The sequence below is a fragment of the Aulonocara sp. 'chitande type north' Nkhata Bay genome, linkage group LG18 (assembly GCF_057382095.1).
Source record: "Aulonocara sp. 'chitande type north' Nkhata Bay isolate Kocher_YH1m ecotype deep benthic linkage group LG18, A_spYH_male_GT1.1, whole genome shotgun sequence".
NCBI lineage: Eukaryota > Metazoa > Chordata > Actinopteri > Cichliformes > Cichlidae > Aulonocara > Aulonocara sp. 'chitande type north' Nkhata Bay.
In genome coordinates, this window is record NC_141361.1 from 5434536 (window position 1) to 5450318 (window position 15783).

The following is a 15783-nucleotide window of genomic DNA, read 5'->3' on the forward strand; positions in this document are numbered from 1 at the left end:
CTAGGCCGGGAATTTACACTGGAAACTGACCACAAGGCGCTCCAGTGGTTGGAGAAAATGAAGGATACGAATGGACGAATTACCAGATGGTACCTTGCGATGCAGCCATTCCGTTTTACCATTCAGCATATCGCAGGCAGGAACAACTGCACAGCGGACTATCTCTCTCGCTGTTCCAGCTCACTGCTGAAGGGGGGGAGTGTGTGATGGGTGCATGCAACCACACAACTGAGACACTTAGGTAATATTCATTTGGTCTTTTGTCTTATGTTTACGTTATGCTTTAAAGTTTCTGTGATCATAAGTTAACTAATTTGATATTTTGAGGTTACCTGTAATGCATGACAGCACTAAACTATAGCCCAAATGGTGGCATAGACTTTGCTTTGCATTGTTTGTTATTTTATATAGTTATGTTATATTGATTATATTTCTGCTCTTTCTCAGTTACCTGACCTCCGCTCCAGTCCTTCCTGGTTTGGCTGAAAGAGGAGGCTGAGGGTGGAGCTGGTTTAAATGCAGAAGCCAATAAAGTGGACTGGACCATCTATTGTGATCATGCAGGGGGAATGGGGTTCTTCTTGAATGATGGTTATCTGTTATCCCTTTAGTTTTCACCTTTGGTTTATATAATGGTTTATTCATTTGCTATATAACTGGAGCTGTTTCTCATTTGGGCAGGTCAGTTTGAGTTATGTTTTTGTTAAGTGATTTTTGAGTAGCGGTCTGTTAAGGTAACCTCTTTTATGGGCCCACTTGGTTCTTACAAACTTTATTTTTTGTTATTTTGAATTTTTGTAATCATTTTGTCCTTTTTGGGGTATAATAAAACCCTTTTTTTTTGAAGATTACATTTGTGCCTGTGTGTTCCTGGCGGCTTGGATCATGACAGTCTCAGTGAAATAACACTGACTCATGCAGGACTCTGATAAAAACTCAGCTTGTGGGCTAACAGACTAAAATCAAAGAATGCTTCTCTTTTTCTCTTTTGTTAAAAACTTTGAACATCCAGTGAGACACAGAGTAAAGTGACTTTCCAAGATTGTTTCTTCTTCTACAGATTCAGATAAATGATGTCATTTTGAGCCAGAAAGAACATTTCCATCATAAAGTAGAAGACTTTTATATTCTTTATTTATTTATCTGGTAAAAAGTCTCATTGACTTTAAAATGTCTTTTTCAAAAGAGATCTGGCCAAGACCAGAAGCTCCAGTTTTTTCCGTTTGCAGCAGAGCAAAAAGGACAGAGAGCAAGGGACGAGAGAAGACATGAGACAAAGACATGAACGGGACCAAATACTAACCAAGACAACCTAAACAACAAATACTGAATAAATTCAAGAGCGTAAGCCCTTGAATTCTGATTTAATAAAGTAAATCAGAATACTTTATTAATCCTGAAGGATTAATAAAGTATTCTGATTCTGATAACTAGGAAACATAAGATACACAGAGAACAGAATAATGATTAAACAAGACTCAAAAAACCAAACACAAAACACTGGGTCAACGGCCCAGGTACCCTAACAGCCGAGGGAAAAGATGACCTCCTATTCACATCAGTATGGTATATTTTACTCCCATATCACTACTCAAAGATCATATTTTATTGTTGTAGGTTGTGGAGGTGACACACACACAAGCTGTAGTTCAACAATGACTTCATTCCTCTATTGACCTATAAAGAGGTCTTGTTACACAAGATTAAAGCTGGAAACTGACACACATAAGCCCAAACACATTGTGTTATTGTGGACGTTGAAGTCACTGCATGTGTTTTTCATGAAGATTAAACTTTCCTGTGCTGTTGGTTCTTTGTTTAATTCTGTTGATTCTTACTTTTTTGTTCCTAAAGTTTAAACTAAACTCTTGTTGGATACCAGGTGTTCATTTAATAAAGCTGCAGGTTCAAACTTCTAACTGCATGAAAATGTAATGTGTAATGTCATGTGTTTCTAAGTACCATCATTGATTTTGGTCATCAAATCAGCCATTACTCATTTAATTTGATGTAAATTTCCCCTAATTTGCATATTCAGATTCAGTATTCAGTACCACATGTGAAAGTGACCCAGATCAGATTTGAAAATATTGGATTTGTGCCGTTCACACTGTCATAGCATGATCGGATATAGGGTCGCATAGGGTCAAAAAAATCGGATTTAATGCGCTTTCGCCTGCAGTGTGAATGTAGCCTTAGTTAGTTCTTAGAGTTTGGTTTCTGTGTTCCCCTCTATTTAGTGTCTGTACCGTGTCTCTGTGCATTTCCTGTTTTATTGTGAAGGTCCATGTCTTATGTTAGTGTGTTCTGTTCACATTTCCCCTGTCTCGTGTAGTCAATTAGGATCAGCTGTGTCTTTGCCATTCCATGTCTCCCCCTGTGTGTATTTATACTATGTGTCCTCGTGTGCTCCTCGCCGGTTCATCTGTGTTTTTTCCTGCATCATTCTGTGTCGTCTCCCTGCATCTCCATTTTAGGTTTCAGTTCTGTGTTGTGTTAGTTTTTTCCAGTTTAGGTTTCACCTCCTGCTGGCCTCCGTTGCCCGTTCCTAGATGCCCCTGGTCTCATATCGCACTGGACTTCATCACTGGTCTCCCACCATCCTCAGGTAACAGTTATTCTGACCATCATCGATCGGTTCTCCAAAGCTGTGCATTTCATTGCTCTGCCTAAGGGGATTAGGTGCAAGAGTTGTTAAAATGTATAATTAAATAATAGATGGATTCAATAGCAAACTGTGCCTCGTTCTCAGATGGACAGCAAGTGGAATGTGATAGATGAGATGAGGAGATGGAAGGAAGAAGAGAGGCAAAGAGTGATTCACAGGCAGAGCTTAGTTTATTTCCCAGTTTTGTTCCCTTATGGTTCCAAGCGCCGTGACCAATCTTTGCGTTTTATTATTATCTCATAACACTTGTTTAATCAGCTACCCTCTCTCCTGTGGACTGTTTAATCTCTACAGTCTCAGATCAACACAGCCCTGCCCTCCAGCACTATCAGCAGCAAGAGCAGAAGCAACCCCCCAAACAGCAACATTGTACCCCATCAGGTAAAAAATGGACTACGTTTGCTTTGCATTGTGCCCACCTGATGACAGTGATGTAGTGTGATGTGATTCCATATTAGATTCTTGATGAATGTGGGTTGTTGTTCTTCAGCCTGCTTCTATGTGCCCTTTTTAACTGTGAGCACCCGCCCCTTTAAACATCTCTGCACTGCCCTGACTAAATGTGTATATATAAACTGTCTCTATGGTTTACAGTCTGAGTCTGACAAGCTGTCAGCTGTTCATTTCTGCTATTTGAATTGTTAAAAGAAACAAACTATTCATTTAGCAGATTAACAAAAAGAATAGAGAGGCATCCAGTTATTGACATTTATATTATTTAGTTAAAGGTTTGAACAGAAAACAATTAAACACAGAGCCTCTTCCTGCTTTCTGGAATGAATCACAGCATGAAAACCCTTCCTCTTCTTCCTGCTCTCTAGCTCAGCACCTCCTGTCTGTCCATATCTTTCTGTGTTCCCTCCCCTTTAGATCTACATTATGAAGATGGGTGTAACCAACGTGTGTTAGAGCTGGCAGGCCCCATTCACAGCAGCAACACTTGTTGTTCAGATCAGACCAGTTTCTATATTAAGGAAGTGAAACTTACACAGTCACTGACACTGAGAGGAGAAATGGCGCAGAAAGGAGTTCAGCTAGACCGAGAAACCTTCTCTTGTTCGATCTGTTTGGATCTACTGAAGGATCCGGTGACTATTCCCTGTGGACACAGCTACTGCATGAAGTGTATTGAAAGCTTCTGGGATGAAGAGGAAAAGAAGAAAATCTACAGCTGCCCTCAGTGCAGACAGACTTTCACAGCGAGGCCTGTCCTGGTGAAAAACACCATGTTAGCAGTTTTAGTGGAGCAGCTGAAGAAGACTGGACTCCAAGCTGCTCCTGCTGATCACTGCTATGCTGGACCTGAAGATGTGGCCTGTGATGTCTGCACTGGAAGAAAAATGAAAGCCTTCAAGTCCTGTTTATTCTGTCTGGCATCTTACTGTGAGAAACACCTTCAGACTCATTATGATTCACCTACATTCAAGAAACACAAGCTGGTGGAGCCCTCCAAGAAGCTCCAGGAGAACATCTGCTCTCGTCATGATGAGGTGATGAAGATGTTCTGCCGTACTGATCAGCAGAGTATCTGTTATCTCTGCTCTGTGGATGAACATAAAGGCCACGACACAGTCTCAGCTGCAGCAGAAAGGACTGAGAGGCAGAGAGAGCTGGAGGTGAGTCGACAAAACATCCAGCAGAGAATCCAGGACAGAGAGAAAGATGTGAAGCTGCTTCAACAGGAGGTGGAGGCCATCAATCAGTCTGCTGATCAAACAGTGGAGCACAGTGGGAAGATCTTCACTGAGCTGATCCATCTCATCCAGAAAAGAAGCTCTGATGTGAAGCAGCAGATCAGATCCCAGCAGGAAACTGAAGTGAGTCGAGTCAAAGAGCTTGAGGAGAAGCTGGAGCAGGAGATCACTGAGCTGAAGAGGAAAGATGCTGAGCTGAAGCAGCTCTCACACACAGAGGATCACATCCAGTTTCTACACAACTACCCCTCACTGTCAGCACTCAGTGAGTCTACAGACTCATCCAGCATCAATATCCGTCCTCTGAGCTACTTTGAGGATGTGACAGCAGCTGTGTCAGAGGTCAGAGATAAACTACAGGACATTCTGAGAGAGGAATGGACAAACATCTCACTGACAGTCACTGAAGTGGATGTTTCACTGTCACAACCAGAGCCAAAGACCAGAGCTGGATTCTTAAAATATTCATGTGAAATCACACTGGATCCAAACACAGCGTACAAAAAGCTGTTATTATCAGAGGGGAACAGAAAAGCAACATTTACGTATCAACAACAGTCTTATTCTCATCATCCAGACAGATTCACTAACAGGCGTCAGGTCCTGAGTAGAGAGAGTCTGACTGGACGTTGTTACTGGGAGGTGGAGTGGAGAGGGGGAGGAGTTTATGTAGCAGTCGCATACAAGAATATCAGCAGAAAAGGATATGGTAATGAATGCTGGTTTGGACATAATGACAAATCTTGGTCATTAGATTGTGACAACAACAGTTTTACATTTCGGTACAACAACATCCAAACTCCTGTCTCAGGTCCTCGTTCCTCCAGAGTAGGAGTGTACCTGGATCACAGAGCAGGTATTTTGTCCTTCTACAGCGTCTCTGAAACCATGACTCTCCTCCACAGAGTCCAGACCACATTCACTCAGCCGCTCTATGCTGGACTCTGGTTTTACTATGATTATGGAGCCACTGCTGAGTTGATTAAAGTGAAATAGACTGAAGTCTTTCATATTGTTGTAAGTTTAAATCTGTATTTTAGTTCCCTTTTAGTTTCTCTCCATCATTATTGTGGTATTTATGTGCTGCACATAAATCAGATGTCAGTCAAACATTATGGGCAGTACCTCGACATCTTCAACATGTTGTCTTGATGTTTTTACGTTTTATAGGTGGAGCTCTTTCCTGTGTCTGTTCAGCCATGGAGACTATCAATGCTTATGGATATTTTTATTTGAAAAATTTCTCCACATGACAACATAAACTTCTCTATCTTCTAAATGTTTACTGAATATTTTTCTTAGGTATTTGTATGTTGTTGTTTCTCTTCACTGATCTTAACAGAGAAGTCTACAGACCTTCCTTTATCACACAGATTTTATTCTCATTTGTACATTTATAAAGAAAACAATTAATTACAGAGCAATAAGAAATTTTAAGAAAGTGCACTATATCATAATTTATAGTAAAGTGTATTAAAGCATCGTTAGTTAGTCACTTATTTAGTTTGGAGCTGTATCATCTGACACTGTAGAAACATTTCCTCCAGCTTCAGCACAGAATGTTAAAAACAGAACTATTAATGAGAACAAACAGTAGGAACACAGTATCAGCAAACATCATGGCTTAAAATGGAGAGTAAAAATCTAAAAAGAAATAAACAAATTAGTAAAAAGGATTTCCTGTTGACATGTTATTGGTCCTATCTTGTCTGCAGCACCTCCAGGATGCTTCTTATATGTTTCTGGTTATTTTTGCACCAATTTTAGTTTTTGTCAGTAGGAAGTTCAAGTTCAACTCAGTGTGTTTGTTTGTTTTTTTCAAACTGATGCCTGACCTTGAACACCAAACATCTGTCAATAAAGCAATGATATAAAATGCTTATATTAGTACTGAAAAACTGCATATCCACTTTACAAATATAAATAATGATATAAATCCACAGCTGAACTGGAGGAGCAGCTGATCTAGTTCACTCATGTGTTTCTGGACTAAGAGTTGGAGCAAATACCTTATGATTCAGTGATGTTTGTTTTTGTTAAATATTTTGTAGATCCAAGAGTGAGTTTGACTCATGATGATGATGTTCCGAATTAAACAAAGTTGGTCACAAATTCTTCAAAGCTGTTTATTAAGAATATATTCACTTGGACTCATGAGACAGGCTTGTGATCCAAGGGAGCCATCAACTGGACAATTACTGACATGACAACAAAAAAGCTAAGTACAGAGGGGGGAACAGAGGTGAAAATACTTGCTTTAAAGGATTGTAATGTTTCCTTTTAAAATAAGTCTCTAAGGTCAGACAAAGGGACAGAAACTCATAGCTTTCTACCAGCCCAATGACAAAACTATAAGTTGTTTTTTAACATCTACTTTTTCATCTATTTGGCAGTCACAGTGAAAAGTATAAACATTGGCACGCTTTGTCTTGTGATTCTGCTGTTCGTAAAAAATGACCATGCGCAAAGTACCAGACTTTAAGGCTTTGACTTGATGCCAATGGCCTGAGGAGGACAGTATTACCCTTGGACATGTGTAGTCTGCCGTCTACTCAATAGAAGAAGAAGAAGCGCGGAAATGGCACAACTGTCTTCAGTTTCTGGGAGAGTTTAACAATGAGAGACTGATGATGCAGAAGAAATCTCCGTGGTTAAAAACATTAAAAACAGTCGTCCAGGATGATGAGATCCGCCACTGGCTCAGACTGCTGTATATCAGCCGGAGACCCGAGATGAAGTCACGCAGCAGGTATGTAAAACTGTGATGTTCTCAATGAACTAACACAGGAACGATCTGAGCTCAGTCTGTAAGCTAACAGGCTAAAATCAGAGAGCAGCTAATCAAACAAGTGCGTCCGTTTTTTTTAAAGGTCAACTTTTAACAATAGACTTTCATGAGACACATCAAAACCAAACAGGGAGGGAAAGCTTCGGTTTTCTGCACTGTGCCACAGTTCGCTGTCTGCTTCGGTTCACGACGCCTCACTCCGGGGCTACAGACAGTTCTCTGCCGCCTGTGGTGCTCCTCACCTCCGTCTGCACCCACAGACTTCCCGAGGTGGAGGCAGGCCGGCAGGGACTTTGAGAGATGGGCTTTACTTTTAAAAATAGCCCTTAATCAGGGTCTAACTCACTAAAAGATGGCCACATGTCTCTCTCCAACTTAATCTCTTTCTTTTAAGTAATTGTTTTTCATTGAAATGAAATTAATTGTTCAATAAAATGATTACATTTATAATTGAATTAAAGTTAAATGAATCAAGGTGATTTTGACTTTGCTAGTTAACAGGAAGAGAAACAAACTTACACAGGATAAAATGAAATTTGGACCCAGCAGAAAAAGTCAGATCACAGACAAACAGAAACATTCCTCTTTGGCTAAAATAAAATGCAGATTATTGCTCATCTGCAGTTTTAATCATGGTGAATAATTTATGATTCAGCCAAGTAAGATTCTTCTGTGTGGAGGTTTTTCCCCTGTCAAAAGGCATTGACCATTACCTTCATCTAAACATGGAATTTAAGTCATGTAGTTGCCGTTGTTTGTTTTTAAAGAGGTCATAATATTTTTGTGATGGTAGAAATTTATCTTCAAAGTAATAGTTATAAAGTGAATTAATAAGACTTTCCAACAAAGAGAGGGAGTCACATGGTGCTTCTGAAACATTTGTACAAACCTCTCTCACATATGTGAGCAACATGCTCACAGTGTACAGCCCTGCTGACTGAGGCTGCACCTTTACCTGTCTAATCTTTTTCTTTTTACTTTGTTCCTCAAGTCCCACATCAACATGAAGTGTAAGGAGGAGGAAGATCTGGCTGGCCAGCAGGTCTGGAAGCAGGAGAGGAACTTCAATCTGGACCAGGAGGACACAGATCCCCCACAGATCAAAGAGGAACAGGAGGAACTCTGCATCAGTCAAGAGGGAGAACAGCTTGTAGTGAAACACGAGGATGAAGGCATCGTCGTCTGGAGCGGGGAAGAGCGGCTCAGACAGCTGCGTAACATCTGGAAACCTGAGAAAGATTTACAGACCAGCGGTAAAACTGTAATCGCTTTTCTGAAGTGTTAACATTAATATTAAACCTACAGTTTGTATCAGTCAGATCTATTTAATGTGTATTCGTGAAAACATGACAGGGAGTTTTAAATGGACTGGTTCTTATATAGCGCTTTTCTACTCAATCTTGAGCACTCAAAGCGCTTTACAAAACTTGTGCATTCACCCACTCACTCCCATTCGCACAAGCACATTTTTCTTAGTGCTTTCTACCAACATTCAGACACACATTCCACAGATCAAAGAGCAACTTGAGGCAACTTGGAGTTAGTATCTTGCCCAAGGATATTTGAAATGCAGACTAGGTGAAGCCGGGAATCGAACCGATCAGTAGATGATCTGCTCTACCGCCTGAGCTACAGCCACCCCCAATAGTGAAGATTATTTTGAAAAATATCAAGATGTAGATCAGTTTCGAGATCAACTCCAAAATAGATCATCAGTCAGTCAGTAATAAGTGAGTTCTTTTTTGTTTGAAAGGTTTTTTTTACTCTTAATGTTGCTGAAAAATGTCAGAACTCAAGTTCTCATTTGCATCAGAGTGCACAAATAACTTCATTTTTACACACTTTTAATTTCACCTGCAAATGTGAGCAACATGCCCTCATTACAGACTTTAACTAAAACTTTATCTTCTCAGAAGTGTTTTTCTATAATTACATTTTTTTTATTGTTCGTTTAGAAGCAATAGTGGAGAGACCGGCTGACTGCTGCAGAAGAAATCTGCTCTGAGGTTAACAGAACGTCTGATCGTCCAGTATGAGATCAACCTTCAGCAGAGACTGCTGGATATCAGCCGGAAACCCGAGATAAAGTTACGCATAACAGGTAAAACTGCGATGGTCTCAGTGGACTAACACAAGAATACAACTCATGTAGGACCTGATCAGAGCTCAGCTTGTAGGCTAACATACTGAAATCAGGGAGCGGCTAATCACACAAGTGCGTCTCTTTTTTACGGTCAACTTTTAGCATTAAACAAACCTTGAGACCGAGAGAAAGTGCCTTTATAGAAGATTTATTTAGAAGATTAAGATAAAGGAGGCAGGGAGGGAAAGCTTCTGTTTTCTGCACTGTGCCACAGTTCGCTGTCTGCTTCGGCTCTCTGACCCTCACTCCGGGGCTACAGACAGTCCTCTGCCGCCTGTGGTGCTCCTCACCTCCGTCTGCACCCACAGACTTCCCGAGGTGGAGGCAGGCCGGCAGGGACTTTGAGAGATGGGCTTTACTTTCAAAAATACCCCTTAATCAGGGTCTAACCCTACAAGACCATCGTGCCTCCCCCACCATCCTCACCTCATTTTAAAATGTATATTTTTCAACTGAATTATATTTGGGTTCAAGAAAATGATGAAGTTTTTAAAATAACTTTGTAATGTTCTAATAAACAGTCTTAACTCGAACTAAATCAGCTCAAATCTCACAGATGTCAGTGTTATTCACAAAGCATGGAAACATAGTTGTTAGTTTTGAATGCAGCCACAGCAGGCAAACTATGGCTGCATGCTCCAAAGAACAGGAGCACAGTAACTGAACACACTCTTAGCACACTTACATCTGATTTTGGGAACAGTTAACAGATCTGAACCTGATGACCTGAGAGGTTTAACTGGGTCAAAGGTCGAGAGCCAATTGAGAACTGTCCAGTTAAACCAACTAAATGATGAAACCTTTGATTTAAAATGTCATGATCAACAGTATCAAAGGCAGCAATGAGATCAAATAGAACTAAGACTGAAACTCTGAGTCCCTAATAATCTTCAGATCACTGATGACTTTAGTTGGGTTGATTCTGTGCAATGACTGGCTGTGAAACCTGACTGGTACTTATCTGCTATGGCACTGTGAGATTTTCAGTTTAATCTACAACAATGACAAACATTTACTTGCAGCGTGAAGCTGGCAGCAGCTACCTGAATGATTTGTACTCTGAACTTTCCTAATAAGAGTATCAGAGCTCGAGAGTAACTTACACTTTCATTTTTCACATTTGTACAGTTTAAATTTCACTCCCATATGAGGACATGCTCAGAGTGGACTATATTTGCTCAGATGTGTTTTCCTGTCATCACATTATTAACCTTTTTCCTCAGTGACCCTTTGTTCCTCAAGATCTCCCCCTAACATGAAGTGTGAGGAAGAGGAGGGCCTGTATGACCAGCAGGTCTCCAACCAGGAGAGGAACTCCAGTCTGGACCAGGAGGGCCCAGATCCTCCACAGATCAAAGAGGAAGAGGAGGAACTCTGCATCAGCGATGACGTAGAAAAGATTGTACTCAAACAGGAGGATGAAGGCCTCATCTGGACTGAAGAAGAGCAGCTCAGACAGCTGGATAACATCTGGAAACCTGAAATGAACTTACACAGCAGGGGTATGTAAAACCGTAATGGTCTTACCTAAAAATTAATATGACTTTAATTCATTCAATAAAGATATTTTGGAAACACATCAGAGTTCTTCAAGGCCAGTGTTTAAATAAACTCAGCTGATTGTTAGTCGAGGTTTTCTGAGAGCTTCGCTGCTTTTTATCCCCATATTTTAATCCTACTTTTAAATTTCCCCTTCTGTCTGATGTTTGTCTTATCATTTACATAAACATCTTTCCAACAGTAATTGGTGGACAAACTGTGATTGGTGCATAGAAATTTACTAACGTGTTAGAAGTGAGTGCATGAAATCTTATTTTAACAGTTTCCAGGTCTGGGTAAATGATATGATGATATTTCTGATGATATTTTGATTAAACTCTGTTGTAGAGTTGGAAATGGACAGCTGTAGACACCACTGCCGAGTAGTCATTCTTGTTATACTTCTATATTTATCTAAGACAAGTAATTTTGTCCATTTGTCACCTCAGCTTTCCCACAACAGCATGAATGTGAGGAGGAACTGGTTTTTGGGGACCAGGAGAGAAACTTCAGCCTCGACCAGGAGGATCCGGAGCTTCCACACATAAAAGAGGAAGAGGAGGAACCTTGCACCAGTCAGGACGTAGATCAGCTTGTAGTGAAGCAGGAGACTGAAGGCATTATTATCTTCATGGTGGCTCCTACTTATGAGGAAAGTGAGCCAGAGCTGGACAGTGAACATCTCCTTTCTTCCAGCTCTCCTGAACCAGAGAGCAGAGATCAGCAAGACAACTTTCCTGTGTCAGAGAGTCAGCGTAAAACTGACACAAGTAAAAAGTTTGTGAAATGTGAGATTTGTGGAAAAACCTTTGAGTACAGATCCAAACTAACGAGACATATGAGGGTTCACACAGGTGAGAAGCCACATTCTTGCAGCACCTGCGGAAAAAGATTCAGCCTGATGATAAACTTGAAAACTCACATGAGAATCCACACAGGTGAGAAGCTTCATTCAGAGGATACAGTTACAAAGACACATGAGGATTCACACTAGTTAAAAGTGGGAGAACTGTCAGATGAAGCAGTCCACTGAGAAGCCAGATCAGAGCAGATCAGATGACCTCCTTCCTTAAAAAACTCTGTATTGTTTATTGTATGTAGGGGTGGGAGATATAGCCTCAAAATAATATTTCAAGAAACTTACATTTAAAAAAAATAATGTACATTTTATCAGCTCGGCAGGCAGCAGCATTTATATGTGTAAGTAAATGATGGATTTTCCATCTTTCTCTTCCAGTGAGCTGCTGTCACTGATGACAGCTTAGCTAATTCAAAGTGTGAAAATGTGGCCACCTCAAGGTGCTTGATATTGTAAGGTAAAGACCCAACAATAATACAATGAAAACAGAGAAAACCCAAACAGTCATATGACCCCCTATTAGCAAGCGTTTTGGCGACAGTGGGAAGGAAAAACTCCTTTTTAACAGGAAGAAACCTCCAGCAGAACCAGGCTCAGGGAGGGACCCCCATCTGCAACAAGGAAAGTTTTAAGTCTAATCTTAAAAGCTGAAGGCTCTGCCTCCCATTCTACCTTTAAATACTCTATGAACAACATTATAGTGCAATGTTAGTGACACGGCATACATGAAATATGAGCACATAAGTATCCTCAGGGGTGTTTTTCCTGGAAGTTTTAAGAAAAGTGTATTACAAGTGCTTACACTCTAGCTTAATATCCAAAATAACCTTGTAATGCGGAGCCTGCACAATTCTGTCATATAAGCAGAGGTGGAAAGTAACGAATTACATTTACTTGCGTTACTGTAATTGAGTAGTTTTTTTGTGTATTTGTACTTTTTAAAGTCATTTTTCAAGTCTGTAATTTTACTTTTACTTAAGTATATTTTTTAAAAAGTATTGTAGTTCGCTACGTTTTCAATCACACCCGTTACTGAGTAAATTAAAAAAACCATTGCACTTCGGAAATACTGCAGGGAATGATGGGTAGTAGAACAAATTGGCGCTAAGGTCACGTTAAAGATGGAGTCTGACATCGGTGTTATGGATCCAGTGAAAAAAGAAGCCCCGTCGAATTCTGCTGACCCTGAACTCGAAGAAACGGATGTGAACCCCTGGCCGTATTTAAGGGACCATTTCGGCTTCAAGTGCAAGAAAGGCAACAGCTTTATTATGCAGTGTAAGCTGTGTTTGCCCAGAGAGACCGAGTTAGCAGCTTTTAAAAATTCCACATCAAACCTGCGCAAGCATGTGGAGGTAAGTTAAATACAACTCGTACCGTTATGGTAGCAAAAAGGCTGTGTTCAAATTAATCACATTAAGTTAAGACATCTGTGAAGAACACAGATAACGTTGGTTGGTACTAGCAACTTGCTGTAATCGGGCACGTTGTTGTCCACGCAACTTACATTTTTTTTACTGGGTTGGTAAATTGCCAAAAGAAAATGTGTTTACCTACGTTTTTCCTGTTTGTTAATAATAAGAATTTATTTAAAAAAATAGTTAAATTAAAGACAGAAGCGGCTACTTTCTTACTTAACCCACATATGTTCACACTGCAGGCAAAAGAATAACAGAGCGCTCACTTACCTTAGATTAGTCAAAGACAGCTGACTTCTGTTACTTGTTAATTAGCACTTGCAACCTCCCGTTAACTAGCCTGTTACTGTCCAATAAAAAAACCCCACGAGGTATATTGGTATAATTTACCAGCGGTAGCTATGTAATGCATTGATGTCTTATTAGGGACATCAAAAAACTTTCTCTCAAACTTAACACTGGCCTGCCTGCCTCAGCTGCCTTCGAGCGTCTCTTTAGCTGTGCTGGACTACTGTTCACTGCAAAGTGAGCAAGGATGAACTCTACTAACTCTGAAAATCAACTGCTCCTCAAAATTAACAGGAAGTTCAGAGAGTAACACTCTAGGATGGATACAAAGGAACTTTAATCTAGAGGTACAGTAGGGCAGGGCCAAGTTTAAAAAATTCAAAAACATTTTTAAAGCAGCTGCCGTTCAGTTCAGTACTTGTTCTCTTATTTGACAGTTTAGAACACATTCTCATGTGAAAGAATGATATGGTTTTGTATTGAAAACACTGTGATACCTGACGGTTTGGTTTGGTTGATTGGTTTGGTGACCATTATCCATTTTCATGTATAGACTTGCAGTTTAACTGCCACTGCACTTTAATTTGTAAAGTTTTTCTTTTCACTAAAAAAGAACTACTTTGAGATTTATATCCCACTGTCCTTTTTTGCACTACTCAGAAGCGGCTGTCCTCCTGCTGACAGAAAAGTAACTATGTAACTTTTACTCTGAGTACATTTTAAATGAGCTACTTTTTACTTTTACTTGAGTACATTTTTAGACAGGTAATTTTACTTGTACTTGAGTAAAATTTCAGCAAAGTAATAGTACTTTTACTTGAGTAAAATATTTTAGTACTCTTTCCACCTCTGCATATAAGGAAAAGAAATTCTACCTGGTTTGTTTCATCTTGGGTCGAGCTTTTTAACCTCCTGCTTTTCCACCGTGTAGCACATCAGTAATTTCCATCCACTGACTGCTCTTGCTGTTATATGAAATGTAACTCGCGAGTGCTCCAGTGATGCATGGTTGAATCATTTGTTTACCTTTGGGTCGCACATCACTGCTGCTAGTATCTCCTGCTCACGTGCCTTCACAGCCCGGTTGTACTCAAGTGTGTTTTTGCTTAAAGTGTTGTAACAGGTTTGCTTTTTTCACTTTCAGTGGGAAAAGTTTTCTTGCATATTTTGCGAACATTCAGCTACCAAACTGTGACTGGAGCCCGACATATGGCTCTGGCTGTGAGACATGACTGGGGTTGACTCATTGGGGTGAATGCAAACACATGATGTTCCTCTAAACACACTTTTTTGTAAACATTTATACCAGTATTATTGCAGATCATATGATATGTCACAGCCCTAATTCTGTTTGTTGCATATTCCATTAAAACCTGTAATGAAGATGAAACACGTATTTACATTCATTTGATGTGATATTTGTATCGTGTTGAGCTGTGGAGGTGACAAAAAAGTTGCTGAGATGTTTTATTTTTTTGTTTAGTGGAGAGGTTTTACTCCACAGAGTCAAAGCTGGAAAGAAACACACATGAGACCAAACATTTTGTGATTTAATCTTGATTTTCATGAAGACTGAATTTCAGCATGTGCTCATCCTGTTGATTCGTATGTTGGTGTTGGTTATGTGTCTTAAAAGTGAAATAAAGATTTCTTTAAAACTTCTTGTGGCTATTTTTTTAAGGCACAATCTTTACAACATGAAACAACGTCTGTGAAGCACATTTTGTACAGTGGGCAGGGAGACTTGCCCATCACTGTGGTGGTGGGGTGGATGAGATTTGCCTGCGGTCACTTAAGGCTCTGTATGTTGTGGGTCTGTCCTGGTTGTCCTGCTCAAACATTGTATGGAAGTTGAGGTCAGTGCCTTCAGACCGGCCAACTATGGTGGTAATCATGGTCCCCTGTTTTATGAAGGGAGTGTAGAGGGTATGTTTGCACTTCAGGCCTCCCTAGGAAGGTCTATATCTGTAGTCACTTTCACTGTTTTCTTATTGCTGTTTCAAATTGTTGTTTCTGTTTGTAGCCTTTTTATTGAAGGATTTTGGTTTATATTATTAATATGTGCATTTGTTGTTATTAATAATATTTGCTTCACTCTCCATTTGATGTGTTTTTGGTATGTTTTACTTTTAATTGTTCTATGATTATGTTTATGTGGGGTTTATAATTATATTTAAGTTCTGGGTTTTTTTATGAATAAAAGTGACTTAACTTGTCAGAGATATGAGACTTTGGGCATTTCCCCTTCTGTCTTATTCTCAGTGTCTTGTCTCCATGTTTATTTACCTCTGTGTTGCTATCTTTGTGTCTCTGTCTCTTTCTCTTCCCCTGTTCAGTGGGATTTAAGACTTCCAACAAATAATTTCAAAGGGTCAATTAAATTTTA

At 39.9% G+C, this 15783-nt stretch overlaps 2 protein-coding genes across 2 annotated transcripts; both read left to right on the forward strand.

The window, feature by feature from the left end:
• Nucleotides 1-3611: 3611 nt before the first annotated feature.
• Nucleotides 3612-5358, forward strand: LOC147307788 (tripartite motif-containing protein 16-like). The gene has a single exon (XM_086272988.1). It carries the CDS (start codon nt 3682-3684, stop codon nt 5356-5358), a length of 1677 nt encoding a protein of 558 aa, XP_086129114.1. The 5' UTR covers nt 3612-3681.
• A 5095-nt stretch (nt 5359-10453) lies between these two features.
• On the forward strand, nt 10454-15058 carry LOC147307789 (uncharacterized). Its single transcript, XM_086273176.1, has 2 exons — nt 10454-10795; nt 11282-15058. Exons 1-2 carry the CDS (start codon nt 10549-10551, stop codon nt 11824-11826), a joined length of 792 nt encoding a protein of 263 aa, XP_086129302.1. The 5' UTR covers nt 10454-10548; the 3' UTR covers nt 11827-15058.
• The last annotated feature ends 725 nt before the right edge of the window (nt 15059-15783 follow it).